We start from the raw sequence: 23,046 nt of genomic DNA, 5'->3' as shown, positions 1-23,046 counted from the left end.
GGATTTTATCAACGTACTCACATGAATATGAAGAAATATAACTCTATATTCAGTATAACTTATTTAAAGGTAAGAAGTACTACTTTATTCAATCTGTACAGGATTTCGTGGTGTTTTTCTGTGATGGTTGCAGTCAAAATTCTTCAAAGTTTGCGATGCAATTTGCTGTTTTTTGTGCTTTTTTTGCAGAAATCTACTTGATTTGACGAAATTGCAATTGCACAAAATAATTGTTCATGGACTTTCACAGTAATGTTTGTTGGTAAATGAGACCTGTTCTCATGTTTGCCACACGTGAATTGAAGAGGGCTTTGTCTGAATGCATGTTGTGATGACATCACATGATGTATCTGGTCCAAATCTACAGAAAATCTGTGATAATTTTGCAACATTGCAAGATCCTGTGAATATTGCCGTTTCCTTGATTTTGTGATAATTTCTTCGATTGCAAACTTGCAAAATCCTGGAGGATTGACTTTGGGATTCAGGAGACCGCCATGGGTTTATGAGTAGAAATCAAACTGCGTTTTATTATTAATGAACATGTCCATATTTAGACTTCTGAAGCTGCAAAACTAATCTATGCATTAATCTCCAGCAGATTAGATTGTACTGACCTTTGTCATAAACACACACACAAAATCAATAAGAAAGCTTTTGCTTCCAAACGTATTTACACAAACAAGAAAAAAAGAGAACAACCTCATAACTGCTATATATAAATCACTTCATTGGCTCCTGATCGTCTACAGAATTGATTTTAAAGTACCTTTACTTGATTACAAAGCTCTTAATGCAGCTTCCAAATACAATTCAGACTTGCTCAGTGTGTAAAGAGTGAACAAAGCTCTAAGGTTAAAGAAGACTTAAAAACAGTGAACGATATGAAAGCGATTTGAGTTATGGTCCAACTGGATGAAAAATTCTACCTTACAATGTCTTCATTTAAAAGAAAGCTTAATTAATTTGTACGCCTTTAGCCATCTATGTAAATACAAACCAAGTGCCTTTGTAATGCTGTTGAGTAACCTGACATCTTGTCCTTGTAAACCATATATAGCAGTTCTCTCTCTCTCTCTCACACACACACACACTCACACACACACACACACACACACACACTAAATCCACTTGGCCTCCCACTATAAACAACATACAATTCATCATACAGATAAATCCTAGATGAATCAATGGTTGCTAGGTGCACAGATATGTGTGTGTGTGTGTGTGTGTGTGTGTGTGTGTGTGTGTGTGCGCATGTGTGTGCGTGCGTGTGTGCGTGCGCGTGCGTGTGTGTGTGCGTGTGTTGGGGGGATGGAGTTGGGGGGGGGGGGTATGGTCCAGTTCAGAGAGACACACAGAAAGAAGGAGAGGAACAAGGAAGTACCACCAGAATCGGGGTAGGGAGACAGAGACAGATAGAAGTATAGGGAAAGGACAGTGAGTGGAAAAAAGAGAAAGAAAAAGACACAAGAAGAAACACAGAACATGGAAAGGAAAGAGACACAAAGAGAGAAAGAGATCTAGAAAGAGAAAGGCTGAAAAATGAGAACAGAATGAGTCAGACAAAAGGGGTAAGAGAGAAAATTCCCCATGTGCAGTTACTGAAGATATCTGTGTGTGTGTGTGTGTGTGTGTGCGCGCGCGTCTGTTTTTGCAGGGGATTGAAGTTCAGAAGGTGAATATGCTGTCACTGTGCAGCGTGTTATCGCATCAGCATCACACTCTTGTTACACACTATCCTGTTTGTTTTTCTACACACACACACACACACACACACACACACACACACACACACACACACACACACACACACACACACACACACACACACACACACACACACACACACACACACACACATCTTTTATCAAACACACATCTCTTACATTTTCACCTTGTCCTAACAAGTCACAGGAGTGTTTGCCTCCTTTTATCACACACACACACACACACACACACACACACACACACACACACACACACACACACACACACACACACACACACACAGAACATTTTATGAATGGTACCTTCATAAACCCTAGATAACCCATTCACCCATTCATAAGCATTGTATTATTTATGTATTTATTTTACAAAGCAATGCTTGAGAACTTATTAAAAGACTTAAGTCAAAACTTGTTCAGTGACATTTAGAGGCTTTACGTGACTGTCTCTTCATGATACAGAGAAGAAAAAAATCACAGACTGATCATTATGTGTCAACAAATGAAGTACCGGATATAAAAAAAAAACCACACACACATACTGTGTTAAAAATACCATTAAACAGAATTAGGGCAATAAAACGCTACGCAGGTCCGAAACTGTTGTGAAATTTACCAAAAGGAAGGCAAAAGAGCCCAGGATCAGAACTGTGGAATTTAGCTGGTGGTTGTACCATTTCAAAATCAACTATTAAATGCCACTTGCATACTGGAACAACAAACTGTTTTGAAGCATTGCAAGAAGAAGCCCTTCCTAAGAGTATCTCACTAAATACAGCTAAATACAGGATAGGATGATAGCCCACTGTAAAATATGTCAGTGGATCATTGATGGTTTAGGGATGTTTTGTGGCTGGTAGTTCAGGGGTTCTTGTGAAGATAGATGGAATCTTGAATTCAGCCCAAAACCTGGCTTCCCCTGCCAGGAGAAGATGCTGAGCCAAACATACACTATATGGCCAAATGTTTGTGGACACCTGACCATCACACCTGTATGTACTTGTTGAACATCCCATTCCAGATTTAGTCCCTCTTTTCTGTTATAATAACCTCCACTCCTTCGATGGGTTGGCACCCAGTCCTGCCTTGTGCCCTGAGTCCCCTGGGATAGCCTCCAGGCTCCCCGCGACCCTGTGTAGGATAAACGGTACAGAAAATGGATGGATAACCTCTACACTTCCAGGAAGGCTTTCCACTAGATGGAGTGTATCTGTGATTTGTGCTCATTCATCCACAAGAGTATTAGTGAGGTTAGGTACTGGTGTTGGATGAGGAGGCCTAGGGCTCAGTCAGTGTTCCAGTTCATCTGATAAGTGTTCAGTGGAGTTGAGGGCAGGGCTCTGTACAGGTTACTTGAGTTCCTTGGTGAATCATGTCTTCACAGCCCTCGCTTTGTGCGCAGGAGCATTGTCATGCTGGAAGATGTTTGTGCCCTTTAGCTTCAGTGAAGGCAAATTGTAATGCTACAGGATACAGAGACATCCTATACAATTTTGTGCTTTGAGGTGATAGTTTGGGGAAGAACTGCATATGTATTTGATCGTCAGGTGTCCAGATACTTTTGGCCACACTTTATAGTGTACTTCCAAATCAACAGTCATATTTTGCTGTGGCTATCTATCTCAGGCAATGGATTTGGACCCAACTGAAAACCTCTGTATGCAGTCTGAATTGAGTATTCCACATGCACAAACCTGAGAAAATAAATAAGCTTAAAATGTTCTGTATTGAGCAGTGGACCACAGTACCAATCTTGCTCAACATTATGAGAAGAGAGCTGGGGCTGTTGTGACACCTGCCATGGAGACAACAAAATATTAATATAAGTAGTAGTTTTGTAGAGAAAAAAAAACAACAACCCTATTGCATATTGCACAATTTAAAAAAAAATGTTCTGAAAAAACGTTTGATTAAAATTATACAACATTCCTCTGGGGTGGCACAGTAGGTAGTGTTGCTGCATTACATCTCCAGGCTCTCTGGTTTGATCCTGAACTTGGGTTACTGTCTGTATGGAGTTTGACAGGTTCTCCTCTTGTCTGCATGGGTTTCCTCCCACCTCTCAAAAACAGTGATGGGTGGATTGGCTATGCTGAAATGTCCTACTAGTGTTTGCATGGTGCCCTGTGATGGACTGGTGCCCTATCCAGGTTCACCATCTTTGACTCAGCATTCCTTGGATAGCCTACCCTGATACAGTGTGATCCTGATCAGGATATAGCAGCAAACAAATCTTTCTGTAAGTATCCATCCATCCATTTTCTGTACCGCTTATCCTACACATGGTCGCAAAGAGCCTGCAGCCTATCCAAGGGGACTCGGGGCACAAGGTTGGGGACACCCTGGAAGGGGTGCTAACCCACTGCAGGGCACAATCGTGCACACATTCACACACTGGCAGAACATGCAAACTCCATGCACACAGGGTGGAGGAAGGATTCAAACCCTCAACCTCAAGGTGCGAGGCATTAGTTAAGTCTTCTCATGCATAAATTTACACACACTCAGGAGCATGAGTAGGATACAAACATTTTTTCAGAATTCATGGGATTTCAGAAATTTCTTGCGTTTTTTGCAGAGGCGAGGGAAACATACCCCTTCTCCCTGTTTGTATAAGCTCAAAATATTACTTATAGTATGTGTTACTCTTTTTGTATTTTAATTTTCTTCAAAAGTGCCAATAATTCTATGCGTACACACTGCTGTCATCAAAGACAAAACCGAATCAAGGAAAACAGCTTCAGCGGTAAAGCAAATATGTTTATTAAGCACTTTAATATACGTCCGGGGGAAAAAAAATCATATAATACAAGAAAAAAAAGTTACGTTTAAATGTACATGGTGAAGCTATTTACAATCTCCAGTCTCACACTTCTTTCATTGAACCCCGAAGTTGAGATATTACACAGGACAGACAGACATGCATGGTGGAGGAACAGAAAAAGAAAATGAAGCAACACTGCAGGTCAACAGATGGCTTAACATTTCTGAATACTGTCCAGAATTCCTTTCTCTCTCTCTCTACCTTCGAATGAAAGGCTCTTGTTCAGACATACCAAGCTTTCAATAGTCTTTGTTAGTCTTTTATTATTATTTTTATTTTGTTGCTATCACCCTTCTTTTATTCTTCAGCTCTCACTGCCAGCAGCGTAAAATGAAGCGCTACACACCCTCAACTCATAGATTCACTCACTCTCCCGTTACTATTTCGACTTTGGCATGACGGAAACACGTTTCAGATGATGCCCTGAAACCAAAATATGAATTACTTTAAAATGTTAACAGAGGAGAACATTTCCAGCCTCTTTGTCATGTTGTTTTCTTCTGGTTCATATTTTGATAGAGAAAATGTTTCTCTATAGGAATTCCCATTGAAAATATAATTCAGGACAAGAATAGGCTTACCGTATTTTTCATACTATAAGACACATTTATATCAGAAAATAAAATATGTCGCTTAATTCAGAAGTCACATTTACGGAATAATGCGGTGAACAATAAATTAGCGTAAAGATATTCAATCAGCGTCTGGTGTACATGTTTATTTGTTTAGGTTTGCATCTTAACTATGAGACTAATGTAGCTAAATATGCAAGGTTGATCTATCACACCCAAATATTTTTCAGAAATATCTTTAAACCTCATCCAGTTCTTCACACAGACTTTAGCAATGTAGTTTAGGTCATAGTACGACAGTGAACAAAACTTAATTATCAATATTAACGTTCTTATCAATATTAAAGTCTTGACTCTCTTATGGGAAAAGTAAAACTGAGTACATTTTAGTATAGCAGGCATTTAGATTTTATGTAATCATGTCAATCATCAACTATGGACAAGTAGGTTTAACAACTAGAGAAAGAAAAAAACCTACACATTGGAGATTTTCCTTGCCTGATGGGCTAGATAAAAATTTCCTGATTTGTCCACCCATGATGAACCAGGTGGCCCAGTCAAATAAAGTTAAATAATGGCTTCAATACAAGACAAAAAAATTGGTAATTTGTGCTTGCCATGATGACGGGTAAATTCAGTTCATTTATTGGTTGGATTTTGTATAACATATGTTACGTGGTTGTACAGATCACAGTACGTTCTCAAAAAAAAAAAAAAAAAAGGTGTCTTATAGTGTGGAAAATGGTCAGGAAAAAATTGATCCTACAGTCAATTTTTGATTATAGAAAATCGTTTTGTATATAGCACCAAATTCTATTCATGTTTAAATATGACTGTAAATAATTCAACATTATAATAAAATGTTAAAAAAAAAAAAAAAAAGTCCCACAGGGACTAAATAAAAGTGCGAGGCAAGGTCAAATAAACCCCACCCCTCAGGGCATCGGTAATACTACAATAAACATGATATAAAGTTAATAAAAGACAATGTAGGTGACAAAGTTGAAAAATAATCATACTAGCAAATAAAAACTGCACACAGCACCATGAAATAGTATGACAACTAAAAGTGGCTTTTTTTTCCCAAAATAAATATGATTGACTACACGGATGGGGAATAATTTGTGTCTGCCGTTACTATTAAATGCGTACTGACTGACTGACTGACTGAATTTGTGATATAACAAGAAGATTAGGATAGAGATACGGTGTGTTTTTTTCCAGAGGCGATTATTGATATTCTTGATATCCTCCTCAGCTGATATACTGCTGTCCATTTTGCTTGTTTTATACAGGTAGAAAAGTGATAAACAAGCAAAAACACTGAACCGATTTCTTTTGATTAAAAACAAATAATAAAAAAAAAACAAGCACCATAAAATCATAAAAATGAAGGAGAAAACAAACAAACAAACAAAAAAGTATAAGTGATTTAGATTTTTTTTTCTCATTGCAGAAAAATTAAAAGTGCATACATGGCTTATTAAATAGCAATACATTAAATTAAAATGATGGTGTGCATGAATATGAGTAGGCTGTAACATCGGTAGGCACATAGAGATTCAGTTCATATTATTTGCCATATGCTGCAATCAGGATACTTCCCTTGGGTTTCCACACCCCCTCCCCATCTCCCCCCCTCCCCCCCTTTTTTTCTTTTTAATTCTAGCTGGGGTGTTTCACTGAGGGCTGAGTAGCAATGGTTTCTAGGAGCATATGTATACATTTCAGGAGTTAAGTGCAGACCTGGGACCAGTTCCTTTCTGATAATTTCATGTAGTATTCAACTTTATTCACATAAAATCTGATTCTGGATCAAGCACTTTCGAGCTGACTAGTTTCATACATACAACCTCTGATATATTTTTTTCCCCGATGAAAACAGCTGCTTTGGCACATTCTCCATAACATCTGGATGAGGGTTTCAGTTTAAGATGCCTGAAACAAAATCATTTGAGTCAGTATTCGGTTGGAAAATGATTTCCTGGCACAACATGAACATTTTTACAATAAAAAAAAAATACATGCATAATTCTATTACAGTTACTTCTATGGCTGCATAGTTGACTAAAGACCAATTACCCTGGAAAGTCACAATGACCCGGAGCCATATAGTATCCAAACACCAAATCTAAGTATTTATTTAATGTGTTTCACATTTGCACTGCATTATGCAGTGTGGACAGGACTAACATCTTAAATAAAATGGAGTTTAGGTCAAGTACTTCCACTCACCAGTTATAATGGCGTCTCTTTCTTGTAGTTGAACCCAGGGTCTGATCCTTCAATCTGCAGTTTCAGAGCTTGTTTAAGGCTTAATTCAGACTCCCCTAATGGGTAGTTGTCAAGAACTTCCTGATGTCCCCTACTGTGCAGAGTTCTGGATACTGAGACTCTCCCTAAATAGACTTGATTTCCCTGTAGGTGATAGTTAGGGTTGGTCATAATCCCATTTCTCTTCTTTTCAGCGCAGCTCTGCTGTTGGATATAATATGGCTCCTGCGATTGGCCAGAGTCCAGAGTGTTGGAGCCTCCCAGCACAATCTTGCAATGAGGATCCTTTACTGCAAAGTTGGATACTGGCTTGTTGAGAGCAACTCTTTTATCAAATTGGGTCATCTCATATTCCAAAACTTGACCATGTGGAAGGACACTGCTATTTTTAGATTTCTTCTTGTCTCCAGATCCTTCCTTTCTCATGCAATAGTTTGTCCCATTCCCACTCTTTCCTCCTTTACAGGATTTCAGACCTGGTTTCACTTGACTCCAGTCAAATTCACTGGTAGGAGATCCCGGCTGTGGGCCGATGGACTTTGTGGTCGAAGAAGGGGAAACTATAGACTGCCTGCTGCGACTTCGAGGCAGAGAGTGTTGCTGGATTTGCTCTGTGAAACTAAGTCCATGGAAACTATCTATGGGCACTGTCTGGGCTGTTGAGGTGGATGATGTGGTCCTCAGCGATGAGTTCTTTGAGCTTTTTAAGGAATTATTGGAGAGGGAGGACTTCTGTCTGTCCACTGTGGAGTCTGGAGATTCAGAAGGGGAGCTGAAAGCATGAACAGGTCCGTTAGATAAACCTCGACCTGATGGTTGAACATCTCCAGCTCCTGTGCTGCCAGAACTACTGGATTTGATAGTAAGTGATTGCATCTTTCCTGTAACTGACAGTGGGGTTTTCTGCTCCATAGTATGTATAGGTGAGGGATTGCAGCCATTCAGACTAGTGGCACCATATTTCTCTAAAAGTTTGATGATCATTGAGTGGCCTCCTTTGGCTGCCACCCTCATGGCTGTACGACCAAACTGGTCTGCATGGTTTGGATCTGCGCCATGCTCAAGAAGAATCCGTACTACATCAATGTGACCCTCTTGCGCAGCAATGCCAAGTGCTGTGGCTCCCTGATTGCAAGTGTGATCAACATGAGTGCCACTGTCAATCAAAAATTGGACAACTTTTGTGTGACCTTGCCAAGCAGCGGACTGAAGAGCAGATCGCTTTTCGTTGTCACAAGAATTCACATCTGCATGGTAGCTGATCAGCAACCTTACCATTTCCACATGGCCTTGCCAACAGGAAACATGAAGAGCTGTCCTGCCCTCCGAATCACTCGCCTCTACATTTGCTGCATTCTCTAAAAAATACTCAGCCATGCCTAGCTGATTCTCAAGCGCCAGTATATATAAGGTCGGGCGGCCATCAGCGTCTTTGTAGTCTATGTCAGCTCCATGACTTAACAAAAGCTCAACAATATCTCTGTGTCCTTCCATAGCTGCAACCCTGAGGGAGTTTCTTCCATCATACCCTCTCTGATCAATGCAGGACTTATTCTCAAGAAGGATGTGCACACAGTCATAATGTCCCTCCTGAGCAGCCAGGATCAAGGGTATACGTCCATCATTGTCCACCTCTGAGCATCGAGCACCTTGTTCAATGAGGGCATCACACACCTGCCTATGTCCCTCAAATGCTGCCATGTGTAAAGGTGTCCAACCAGCATCATCCCTGTGATTTTCATCGAGGCCTCTGTCCAGCAGAGTTCGGACCACTTCCACATTCCCTTGAGCAGATGCAATGCTGAGCACAGTCCTTCCTTCACTATCAATACTGTCCACGGCTGCACCCCAAAAGAGCAATGTATTGACAACAGAAGCATGTCCCATGGATGCTGCAGCAAGCAAAGGTGTTCTTCCATTATTGTCTGTGTGGTCAACATCTGCTCCTCCTTCTAGAAGCAAATCCACTACGTCCACGTGCCCTTCATAGGCAGCAACCAGAAGAGGAGTCATGCAGTCTTTATCACAGTGGTCCACTTCTGCACCACGGTCAATCAGAAGACTAACCACCGAGGCGTGGCCTTTGCTAGCAGGGACACAGAGGGCTGCAACAGACAAAGCTGTCCGTCCATCAACATCCTCATGGTTTACCTCAGCACCATGGTCCAGCAGGTGCTCGACAATCTCTCTGTGTCCCATGTAGGCTGCTGCAATGAGTGCAGTCCGTCCTTCATTATCAGCCTTGTTGACTTCTGCTCCATGCTGTAGAAGGTTAAGGACAATATCCTCATGACCTCCCCATGCTGCAGCTCTCAGGGCCGTTCTACTGTCTGCATCTGCGCAGTCAACCTTAGCACCTGCATACAGGAGTGCCGAGACCACTTCTGAGTGACCACCCCAAGCTGCAGACCTCAAAGCCGTCCACCCATCATGATCTGTGTGGTTGATGTTGGCATCACAGCCGATCAGGCAGTTAACTACCTTGGTGTGTCCTTGTCTGGCAGCAAGTGTGAGTGGTGTCTGTCCATGGTTGTCCTCAAGCTCCATATTGGCATCTCTGGAAACGAGCAGATTCACCACATCCAAGTTGCCACTGTACGCTGCATTAGCCAATAGAGTTCGTCCGCTGGAGTCACTTTGGTTTACTGAGGCACCATTATCAAGCAAAGTGCGGATGGAATCCTCTCGCTCCAGTGCTTGTTGAACAATGCATGAAGCATGATCATCCTCATTGCTGATGTGAGCTCCGGCTTTGACCAGAAGCTGCAAGACCTCCTGCTCTTTGGGAATGGATGTAGAAAGAGAGTCTTTTGCAGGTGTGCCATTCCACACCATCCATAGAGCCAGGTTAACAGGTTCAATCTGCAGGTTGGAGTTGATCAAGTGAAAAGCAAACTCCTGCACCTCCAGAGGTTTGAGCTGCTTGGCTCTACACGTATAGCTCATAGCCATCATCCGGTGACCCTCAGCAGCATTGCAAAGGTATTTCTGAGTGCAGTGCTTAACATCAAGAAGCCATTCAGCAAAACTGTAATGAAAAAGAATCTTGGTACCTTCGAGTCCATCCACTAGCAATTTGGATAGAATGTCCATCTTTTTCTGAAACTCCTCCATGGTGAGGGTCATGTTTTTAGTCCAGACAGCATGGTACAACTCCTTCACTGTCAAAGGCCTGCATGCAGCCAGAATGACATTCAGGATGGGTTGCACTTTGGCAAATTGCTTTCTGACAAAAAGTCTTTGGCAGAGCCATAGGTAGAGTCCATTTAGTGTTCCTGGGATGTCGCGGATCTCACGGAGCATGATGAAGTTATCAACCACACCATCCAGCACACGCTCCAGATACAAGAAACAGCCACTGCTCTTAATGTGGAGCTGGTTAAGCATTTCTGCTGTCTCCTTGGTCAGGTGTTGCCGTAGTGCCTCTTCCTGGTCTAGCCTGTGCAGAATGTATTGCTGAACATCCTTAACAATGTAAGCTTTACGTAGGTCATCCAGACTGATTTTGCGGAAACCTGTAAGTGAGGGGAGAGAAATAAATTGAGTATTTTTCTAAGTCAGGGTAAGTAACCATGGCACAGTTTAACACAGAGGTTTTTCAACTGATGCAGTGTATTAAACAAGATGTTCATCTACAAGAGACAAGAATGTAAAAATCTACTAGAATGATCTCTGGAATAAAACATAGTAATCATGTTTGGAAACACCCTAACAAGTTCATTCATTTAACAGCACTGACCTATATTTTATACTGAACATCACGTTTTACCTTGAACACACCCCATGACCCCTCTGACTAGTTGGATTATAACAGTTCCCAGATGTGTACCCATAATAGTACAACAAATTAGAGCACGTACACACACAAACACAAAAATATGTTCAAACATTACAGCACTGATAAAAGCAGTCCTTCCAGGACAGACAATATGGTCATGCACAATATACAAAGCATGGTTCCAGTTCACCCTTAAAATATGAAAGGTCTATTTATATAGCAGAGGTAAATGGAATTTTTCTTCTCACATAAAATAAACAGCTAAAGAGCCATAGCAGTTCCTGTAACAGAACCGTGAAACATAAAGAAGTCTGAAATGTTCTTAGAGTTACTATACACACTAAAGATGCATTTAGGAATGAAAGGCAATCACTATAAACCCTGACATTTATTAATCATCATTTGCAGCAACAGAATTGCCATGCTAAGGCAGCTTGTTCTTGATAAGTGCAAATTCCATACTTTTATCTCTGGCCAGGCAAAAGGGTAGAACAGTTTCCCTGTGGAAGCACATCTCAGCACGTCTGGAAGCCTGAGGGCAATTGAGGCATTTACTCATGGATTTTATTTACTGTTCCCACGGACATACACTAGCTTAGGCTGGGGGGGAAAAAAGCCATGCATGCAAACTCCTACAAAACTGTTAGCATATTTTTCAGCCTTCGTCCAGATTGTGCTGCTGGGAAAGCAATGAAAGGAATTCTTTGTTTTTAATTAATTGCGTGTGTGTGATAAAGTATCAGAATGGTTATATTCTCTGCCAGGAAGCCAGATCTTAAGCTAAGCATTTTAGCCTTAGATCTGGTTAACTGTGACCTTTTAAATGTGATAAAGGGATCACAAACTTAAACCCAAGTATCTTGACTTAAATATGTCAAAGCTGTCATAAATCCAAAACAAAAAGAGAAGCACTATATAAGCATGCAGTGGCAGTTGCTTAACATTAAATTGATTGAAATTTAATATATGATGGTGCCATGAGTTTTGCAGAGTAGTTCTTTTTCATCTCTTAATAACTGCCTTAGCAATATCTCATAACCTACTATTTGAAAAGTGAAGAAAATAAGTGAAAAAGTGGCTGCAAATTATGCATAGGCTTTTTTTTCTAAGCTGGTCTTTGCTGCCATATTACTAAAACTAAAATACTTGGAAGGAACAAAAATATGCTGCTGTTTTTTTTTTTTTTTTTTTTTTTTAAATAATGTTGAAATGCTTCTTAAATAGAGAAAAGGATGGACCATGTTTAAGCTCTTGCTAGCAGTTGTTTTTGCCATTAGATGGGTATTTTCCATGACACGTCCCATAGGACTGCATCCATTTCCAGTCTCACTGACCTAGACCTCCACCTTAACTCGAATATACACACTCACCATTGGTGGGAGAGAGTGTCTGTGTGTTTGTCTATCTCCAGGAAGAGGAAGAGGCCTTCTAGGGGTAAGAAAAGGAGGTGATGGTTGATGGCTGACCCATACTCTTTGCGTTGGCCAGCGGGCTTGTTTGTAACAATTTCCTTGTCTGTTTGAAGATGCTGTCTGAATATTTGCTTTGGAAATCAGCCATTAGTTATAAGGTTCATAGAGTTTAAGGGAGGATTGCAAACTTAGTGTGGCTTTCGAGTAAATATTCAAAGCCTTTGAGACAATACGGTATATATGACCAAACATAATATGAACTAGCAGCAATCTTATGAGACAACAATGTCTCGAGTTTCAATCCGAGATACATCCAAGGCACAGGCACTGTGTGTTATGTTCTTAGTGGGATACCATAAACCAAAGATGCTGACCTACAATTTCCACTTGAGTCATCCAGTGCGCCACGCTAATTCATGGATTACAGGAGGCGTCTGAATTGCATTTAAAGCAGTCTGATGCTCGTCACATCTACACTGAACATGTCCAGTCTTTTTCCACTCTATGCCGTCAAAAATCTTAAAACCACTGAGGAATTTAATAACATTAGACAGAATAAAACCAGTTGTAGGATCTTGTTGTTAGTCATCTGCTAGCAGCTTTCACCATGTGTAATTTGAGGTGATTTTTTCTCCTTCTACAACATGTAAGATATTTTAGTGCTGGTGCTGTTAATGAGCATGTTCTTTGGTTCTTTAAAGGAGAGCCTGCCTACAATGAGGTTTTCAAATGAACCTTTCAGCATGAGAGCGTGACTTTCAAATAAAAAGGTTTTTATTTCTGTTACTTAGCTGCCTTGATGGGCAAAGTAACAAACAGTAGACAGGTTATTTTAATCTTTTAATGTACTCCAGCTGCTACTTGCTGTTAAATCATCAAGAGCACAGAGATTAGGAAACCTTCAGCCACATGACCTTTACAATCATGCAGATTGGAGTCATATGGCAAAATGCAGCATCATTTGCAATCAGAAAACAGCATGTTATCATTGCTATGTGACTGAAATCCAGTTCAACTTTATTCTGCCAAACCAAGAAACAGGTTCTGGACAATCCTTTGGCCATTCTTTATGGGAATCGCCAATGAACATGAACAGGTCTGCAATACATATGCAACGTATATACCTTAAGAGACTTATTTTGAGTCTGCAGTTCATTAACACACACTTCATGATAATGAAATAAGCGTGTTAGTCTGATAAACTGTTTTGAATTGTATATACTAGAGACTGCTGGACTTTTAGTGTTATTGTTAGTGGACTGTTAGTGTTAGTGTGTCTTTTCTATACAGTTTAGTGTGTTCGCAGTCCTCAACTCATTAACACACCCTTTGGGTGCTTAAATGGGTGTGTTCAAGCTAACAACAACAAAAAAAAAGTGTAAAGACAGGGATACTGAGCTCTAACCCTAACACTCCATAACACACACATTCAAAACTCATGAAAGGTGTGTTCATGAACTGAGAAGTGGAAACACACGAACATCATAGTGCTGCTGAATTCTTGCATTGGATTGGTCAGAAGGTGTTTATTAATTTCCTATAACAGCACCTCTAACAGTAGTTCCATAATGCACTCGTTCTAATATAATCTAATAGTTTCTAAAGTAATCTCTAATTTACTAGGACCTGCGTGGCAATCTAAGGCTAATAATAAACATATTTTAAAAACATGTCGTTATTTAACAAAGAAAAATCCATAACTATTGATATGGTGAAATTTTCTGTAAGAAGACCATTATGTAGCATTTATGGAAAGACGGAAGGAGTCTCCAGTTTCAGCACTTTTTCCACCAAGAGAACGTCTAAAGGCATAAGATTCCATTTCCAGAAAGTGCGTTTCCAGGTTCTTGGTATCAAGCTGTATTTTCTTAGTCGTATCAAATTCAAAAATTTATTTAAAATTAAATCCACAAACTGAGTGTTACAAATATAAACTTCAGACTAAAACTTTACACAACTGTTTGTCCGTTTATATAAGACTGAAAAGAACCCAACACACACACACACACACACACACACACACACACACACACACACACATCAGAATATATATTATTAATTTAGGACCGTAGTTTAATTCAGTGCCATAAACAAATGCATAAATACTTGTTTATATATATATATATATATATATATATATATATATAATTACACACACACACACACACACACACACACTTATATATATAATAGAATATGCATTACTTTTTATGGATGCATACAGTCCTAAATTAATAATAAAAACTCTTTCACTGCAACTTGTGGTTTCTGTTACTCCCTGCTTTTAGACATATTATTTTACTTGTGTTTACTTTTGATCATAATGATTTAATTAGACATTACAGATCTTACTCGCGCTACACTCTGTATCACCGCGTCTGCATCGCACGTGAGGAGCAACACTGCCTTGTTACTAATACATCACTTCTGTTATAATCAAGAACATAAGTTACACTGATACAGCATATAATGACAATAAACTTAAATGAAACTAAACCTTTTAAGCAACTCGCGACCGCATCACTGCCGTGCTTCCGTGCTACACAAACTCCGATTTATAAAGTTTATAAATCTTCTCGGCGGTGTTAATATAAAATGCTCCTTTGCCTTAGAGGACTTGGAGGGCGCACATTTTTTTCCTCAGTCACGTCATGATTACTTCTCCGTCTGATGGTCACTGAGAGAAAAGAATGTCATGTACGGTGACTCTGGGTATTAGGCTAAAGTATGACGTCATGTAGGAAGCGGCATACACTTCTGGCTAGTAAAAAAAACCCGCTGGTGTTCTATTTGAGATGATACTATCTTTCTAAAATCCACACACTAGATGGTAGTGCAGAGTGCATAGTGTAACTGTACAGTATTTCATTTGGGACACAACTTTAGTATTTACTCTTCGAAGCGTGTTTTCGGAACAGAAGTTACGTAATGAGTAAATCTCCCCTGTGCCGCACGCAGACCAACTAAACGATAATGAGATTCGTTGACAATGATTTTCATAATCGATTATTATCGATTTTGTTTATCGACAAAGTTTTTATTCCTTACGTAATATGTAAAAACCTTGGAGCTGAGAAGTAATACAAGTTAAAACCTGACTAGTACAACAAGCTACCTGACTATCTAAAATGATTTAACACACAGTTTATCCTCATGAAAGGTATGTTTATGAGCGGAATCAAGTTTTTTAAAGTGAGAGAGCTCAAGGAGTCTAATACCAGCGACAGCACGAACAGTGTGTTAATGACCTGATAAACTGGAAACTTACTATAATACGAAGTCCAGATGTGCACACCACACGGCCCTTGTAAAACGAAGTCCACTAAATCTGCATTAAACCCGGCTATAAATATGGTGTGTAATGAAAGGATCACATTGTGTTCGCGCACCTGAGGACACAGCTGACTAACACACTCAAACAGGTGCATCCAAATCACCGTGTCTGACTCACATGGTCAGAGACGAGGAGGACAAAGCGCGACTCGTCCTACCGTGTTCATCCTCCTCACACGCTCACCACCATACTACTGAATCATCAAACACCACCCACAATGAGCCGACGGTGCGATACTGTAATTATACTCAACTAGCTGCGGGCTTTACATGACATCAGCTTACATGTGGTGTGGTCCATTCTGAAGAGATGAAGCCCACAGCGGGGATGATGAAAGGGGAACGCCCACGGCAGCCATCTGTATGGTTGCTCCAATCTGAAGTGTTGAAAAGCAATTGTATCAAAGGGCCCTTCTGAATGGGAGATTATTGAAGGGACCGAACGATGGACACTTTGTGGTGTTATTACATAATTCTTTTTTTAATGGTGGTGTTGACTGATAAATAAGGACTTTGGTGTAGGTCGAAATAAAGTTCATCCATCCATCCATCCATCTTCTATACCGCTTACTCCTTTTCAGGGTCACGGGGAACCTGGAGCCTATCCCAGGGAGCGTCGGGCACAAGGCGGGGTACACCCTGGACAGGGTGCCAGTCCATCACAGGGCACAATCACATACACATTCACACACTCATTCATACACTACGGACACTTTAGACACGCCAATCAGCCTACCATGCATGTCTTTGGGCTGGGGGAGGAAACCGGAGTACCCGGAGGAGTACCCTGGAGGTGTGAGGCGAACGTGCTAACCACAAAGCCACCATGCCCCCTGGTTGAAATAAAGTAAAAATCATAATTAGTTCACATTTAGTCATAATAAATCTAGCCTACACTTCGGCATCTTCATATTTGAGGAGTCTCCAGTGTCAGCACTTTGTAACAGTCAGAGGGAAAGCTATAACTTTTCAGACACAGGAAAGTCTTCAGGACTGAGGACCTCACAGCTTGCTGTTTCTCAGGAACATGACAGTTTCTTGTCTTATTAAGACAGAAAAGAAGCGGCTTGCAAAGGGAATGACTATATGTATAGCTGCTGTAACATAAGCGATAACAGAACTTGCTTAACAGAACCAGATAACAGAACCAGAGGCCAAAACCTGGAATTTGTGTCTGTTTTGGAAGTGCCCGTGTTCAGCATTGAATCTATTTGTGATGTAATACTCTACAGTAGTGGTTAATGGCACAGGGCTTTAAGAACGAGCAGTTTTTCATAAGTCAATATAAATATTTTTAACCTAGCCTACTAGATTTAAATATTATCATTTCACTGTGGCAGTTGTATACAGTGTTTTACTATCCAAAAAGCTTTAGTTGTGCTGACCGTTTTATTTCTGTACCAATGCTATTGTGGAGAGGTGTGAATGGCTTGCCCAGCAAGGGGCTCACACCCCTCCTCTTTCCCTTCACCCTGCTCACCAACAGCTAAACACAGAGTCCTGATACTCTACACACAGAAACCTAACAGTGTCCTGACTAATCTTATAACAGACTCATGTGGATGAAATAATTCAGTTGTTTATACTGATTGAAAGTGTCCGATAAGTTGAACGCCAGTTTACTTCTAGAAAGGGTTACTAAAAACTGATCGAAAGTCCTTTAATTAATACAAAAATGAGCAATGGCAAATTGCTGTGGTGTAAGAGTGATGAAGCATTTTGTGGCATGCTGTTGTAGTAAAATAATCAACTTCAGGGTGGTAATAGTATTCATGCCAAGCCATCGTTTCCCATGTTTTATTCCTTACTCATAACACAAGTCAGGTATTAGCTGATATCCAGCTATACAATCGGTAATACAGTTGAGCAACAATTAACCTTTTTTTTTTTTTAACAGTGAAAAACCAACAATTTGTTCTAACAACAGCACTTCTATATTGTCAAAATGTTACACACACCACTGGACCAATGGACGGATTCACACACAGTTATGAAAAGGTTACGAAAACCAGCTCAATAGCTGTCTTCTACTCTTAGTAATGTAACAAAATATTTCATACATCAGCCAATATTTTTAGGCAAAATTTTATATGAATATTTAAAATAATTTCATTTGGACTGCACCGTAGGCGTAGACCTTACTCTGACCTTAATGAAAAAAAGTATCTTGGCTCTTTTACACACGCGCACACACACACACACACCACTAGCAGCAGCTGCTGTGCTGATTGGAATGAGAGATGGAGTTGTGTGTTCAGACACACCTGCTGCTGTTTAGGCAAATGGATCCTGAGATCCTGTGCTACACACAGGCACTGTTCAACCCTCACAGTGATCAGATGACAAACTATGGACAGACGGTGTGTGTGTGTGTGTGTGTGTGTGTGTGTGTATGTCTCAGCCATAAGGCAACTCGGTCTTGGATGTCAGGGGCGCATTTGGAAGCGGCAGCATCCCAAATGGACCATGTTTTTCTCAACAAGCCATCTCAAGGCCATCAGAGCCAGAATGAAAACAGAAACATTATCTCTCTTTCTCTCTCTCTCTCACTGTGTTCCTCCCTCCTCCATTCTGGCATATGTTACACTTAGATATGTGGACAGAAGAAAAAGTCCAAGTCCACTAACTGCATTTATTTTATCAGTTACCAAAATTTTGGCCAGTCATACTGCTCTAATGAGACTCATCCAAAAGCGTGTTCTGATTGGCTGAAAGCAGTAGGAATGATAACAAACACTACTACAGGCAATATCGGGTATTTGCCAATAAGACCACAACATTTAACACCACATCACTGTTGAATTCTTTACTCTGACTGGTCATAAGGCGTTGATTAATTTTATACTCTGACAGTAGTTAATATTAATACTAATGCGCTCATTATAATACTTTATTCTAATACATTCTATACCACATACTTGGAGACTAATAATAACAGATCAGTGGTTGGCACGGTGGATGGATGGATGAAGTGTTCCGTTAGAATGTTTATTTAAAAGTCATGGAAGGAGTCTCCAGTGTCAGCGCTTTGTACCGGTAAGCTGTAATGTTACATTTTCCGCAATGAGAAAGTCTTCAGCACAGAGGGCTTTATTCCTTATATATCCGTTCTAAATCAATCCTCACACTGCGACCATGGCAACAACTATAATAATAATAAAAAAAGATTTAGATCATTTAGCTTTGTTATCGCAATGAAACCAACCAACAGTATGCAGAAAATGCAAAGTAGTTGAAGGTGATAATTTTAGATAACAAGCTGATTTAAGTCAACAGCTCAGGTTTGAACATGTCTTTGAATAATAAAGACAGAGAGCTAGAGAGAGAGATAGAGAGAGAGAATCTAGTATGATAGAAGTAGAGAAACAAAGACTGATTGAGACTTATGAAGAGAGAAAAGACAGATAGAGACAGATAGACAAAGAGAGATTGAGGGAAAGACAGAAAGACTTTAACGATGACAAGGATAGAGAAAGAAATAAATTGAAAGAGACGGTGATGAGAAGAAAGACAGACAGAGGGGCTTGAAAGACAGAGAGAGAGAGCGAGAGAGAAAGAGAGAGAGAGAGAATGAGAGAGACTCATTGTACAGTATATTGAGAGGTTTCATTTTTTTTTACTCTTGCTGATGCAAGCGCAGTGAAACGGGACAGATTTGCTCACATAACCACAAATTCTGTCAGAAATTCTGTTCCAGAGCAATTTTTCACACAGCCTCTCTCTCTCTCTCTCTCTCTCTCTCTCTCTCTCTCCCTCTCTCTCTCTCACACACATACACTTCTCTTTCAATGTCAACATGTTACATTAATTCCATATTCTAGATTTTCTCATGTATTTATTTCCTTGCAATGCCATTTCCCTGGTCAGTTTTATTCGAGCTGTCAGTCAATCTCCTCGGGATTTGACGGGATCAGCTATCGTCACTGGATTGTCTATGAGTAAGACCGCAGTAATTCCTCTATGGCCACAATGTCTCAGCACATAGTGTGTGTCTCACTGCCATAAAACCGAAGTCAATCAGTCATTTAAGAAGCCTATGTGCAGTAAAGTCAGCTGGCTAACATTCAGTAATATAGCTAGTTAATCTGATGTAGTGCCTCTATTGTCTTAGTTTAGTCTTTATAGTTTACTCCTGGATGCAAAAGTTTCCATTTTGCTCCATTTTTTTTTTACCAACAGAACCGTCTACTTGTTATTTATTGGCTCGTGAATTCACACGTCAAAGTAATTGAAAGTAATTGCTACAATATTGCCCCGTGTCCTTTCCCCTTTGGTGAATTGCCTTTATCTGCTGGGAAAATTATATTTGCAATTGGTCTGACCCACGGGTTTCGTAAACTGAAATTCTCTTGTGATTTCCCTGAATTTTAAAAGCATTTTGTAGGCCGTCTGTCATTTTGACGGATACAAAATAAGTCATTCAATGTAGGCGTGCACGGTAAGTCAAGTCATGTCAAGTGGGTTTTTAGTGTCATTCCTCTATATAGCTTGTATACATTGGAACGAAATGGTGTTTCTTCAGGACTGTGGTGCAACATGGAACAGTTTGCAAGACTACATAAAGTGCAGAGATTTTTTTGTGGAGTTGCTTTTTTACTTCACTGGCAAAATTGCAATTGCATGAAATTGTTTAGCACGGCCTTTTGCAGTGATGTTTGTTGGTCCATTTTAGCTGTACTCATGTTCAACGCATGTGAATCGAATAGGGCTTTGACTGAATGTGTGTTGTGATGATGTCACATGATGCGTCTTGGGTCAAATCTCTGGAAAATCTGCAGTAATTTAATATAAAGTGTCAATATTTTGTGTGGCCACCATTATTTTCCAGCACTGATTTAACCCTCTTGGGCATGGAGTTCACCAGAGCTTCACAGGTTGCCACTGGAGTCCTCTTCCACTCCTCCGTGACATCATGGAGCTGGTGGATGTTAGAGACCTTGTGCTCCTCCACCTTCCATTTGAGGATGCCCCACAGATGCTCAATAGGGTTTAGTCCATCACCTTCACCCTCAGCTTCTTGGCAATCTTCTTATAGCCTAGGCCATCTTTATGTAGAGCAACAATTCTTTTTTTCAGATCCTCAGAGAGTTCTTTGACATGAGGTGCCATGTTGAACTTCCAGTGTCCAGTATGAGGGAGTATGAGAGTGATGACACCAAAGTTAACACACCTGCTCCCCATTCACACCTGAGACCTTGTAACACTAACAAGTCACATGACACCGGGGAGGGAGAACGGTTAATTGGGCCCAATTTGAACATTTTCAGTTAGGGGTGTACTCACTTTTGTTGTCAGCAGTTTAGACATTAATGGCTGTGTGTTGTTATTTTGAGGGGAATACATTTCTCGAATACATTTCTTCTTTGAGGGGAATACATTTCTGGAAATTCTAGGCAAAAAGGGTGTCTATTTTGAAGATGCTAAAATACTAAATTAGTTTGATTTATTTAGGATTTTTTATCACAACATAATTCCCAAAGTTCCATTTGTGTTATTCCAGAGATTTGATTTTATTATTATTATAAAATGTGGACAGAAAAAAAATAAATAAATAAAGAATGAGTGTATCTAAACTTTTGATGTGCAGTGTACATTAAAATGTTATAAAATCACTCTCATCACATAAATAGTTTATTGGTGTTGTGTTCAATAGCAATTGTGGGTTAAATGAACTAGCTAGCTAGTGTGAATAATATACCTAGCTATTTACTGCTTTCCTTAATAAACTGTTAATAGATGGTTTGGACTCCCTGACACTCACACATTTCAGTACCTTAACAATGTTCAAAGTGGTAACAGGAACACCATTAGAGCTGCAGCAACTAATCAATAATAATCGATTATGAAAATTGTTGTCAACGAATCTTATTGTTGATTAGTCGGTCTGCGTGAGGCACGGGGTGTGTTTACTCACTACATTACTGTAGTGTTCCGAAAACACGCCTCGGAGAATAAGTACTAAAGTTGTGTCCCAAATGACGTACTCTACACTTACACTATGCAGTGTATACTCTACCGTCTAGTGTAGGTTTTTTTTACTAACTGGAAGTATAAGCCGCTTCCTAGTTGACGGTGCATGACACCATACGCACGTAATGCAACGCCACTAACTTTAGCAGATACCCAGAGTCACCGACAATGACTTTCTTCAGTTTACTGTTTGTCACCGTTACCTTTTATAAAAAGTAATGCATAAATACTATTGTGTTATATAAACTTATATATAATATATAAGTTTATGTCAGTCACTTATATATATAATCTAATATATAAGCATTTATGTATTGTTTTTATGGATGCGCAAAAAGCACTGAATGAAACTGCGGTCCTGAATGAATGATATATATTCTCATGTGTGTGTGTGTGTATTGGGTTCTTTTTAGTCTTATATAATTAGATAAACAGTTATGTAAAAGTTTTAGTCTGAAGTTTATATTTGTAACACTCAGTTTGTGGATTTTATTTTAAATAAACGAAAAAATGGTACTGAAAGTTTGCCCCCCCCAAACACCCCCCCCCCCCCCCATTCGGTGAATCGATTAATCAAAAGAAATAAAATAATTGACAGACTAATAGATTATAAAAATAATCGTTAGTTGCAGCCTTACACACCACTATTCATTACTGGATATGGCCAGAAATGGTTCAATTGGCAGTTTAAAAATAATATGACTGACAAGGGTAGACTTTGTATAATGATTTGCTGTAACACAACCTCTGTTCTCTTAGTTGAGAAAGCAGTTAAAGTGTAGTTTCTGGCTGTCTCCCGTATTGCTGCCAAAAATGCTATGGCTGAACCATAAATATTGGCACCTCTGGGAATGTTCTACTTTAAGAAATCATGTTTACACCATTGCTCTTGCACATAAAAGTTACTGAAAGATGGTCAGTGTGTTTACTTCTCTCTCTCTCTCTCTCTCTCTCAACAAGATTGCATCATTTGAAATTTTGTCTCATGCCATAACCAGCATGTGTGCTTAATCTCTTCAAACTGTAGCACATACTAATTGTAAACCTGGCAGTGTGTGGGATTTGCTTAGCGGTCCGAGACAAACACTTTGCTTAATCGCTTGTTTTTCCATAGGTTTTGTGCCTGGCTTAGATGCCAAATCCCTTTAATAGA

At 39.8% G+C, this 23,046-nt stretch overlaps 1 protein-coding gene across 1 annotated transcript in view; it reads right to left on the bottom strand.

The window, feature by feature from the left end:
• Window positions 1–4,469: 4,469 nt before the first annotated feature.
• ankrd50 (ankyrin repeat domain 50) overlaps window positions 4,470–23,046 on the bottom strand; it is a 44,690-nt gene continuing 26,113 nt past the window's right edge. The window contains exons 4-5 of the mRNA XM_017459342.3: window positions 7,362–10,915; window positions 4,470–7,064 (exon numbers count right to left, since the gene is read on the bottom strand). Coding sequence (XP_017314831.1) covers window positions 7,365–10,915 — 3,551 coding nt within the window. The 3' untranslated portion in view covers window positions 4,470–7,064; window positions 7,362–7,364. The remainder of the gene's footprint in view (window positions 7,065–7,361; window positions 10,916–23,046) is intronic.

Source organism: Ictalurus punctatus, chromosome 2 (assembly GCF_001660625.3).
Source record: "Ictalurus punctatus breed USDA103 chromosome 2, Coco_2.0, whole genome shotgun sequence".
NCBI lineage: Eukaryota > Metazoa > Chordata > Actinopteri > Siluriformes > Ictaluridae > Ictalurus > Ictalurus punctatus.
The sequence above is the reverse complement of the archived record's forward strand: the minus strand, read 5'-3'. Positions and strand labels throughout refer to the sequence as shown.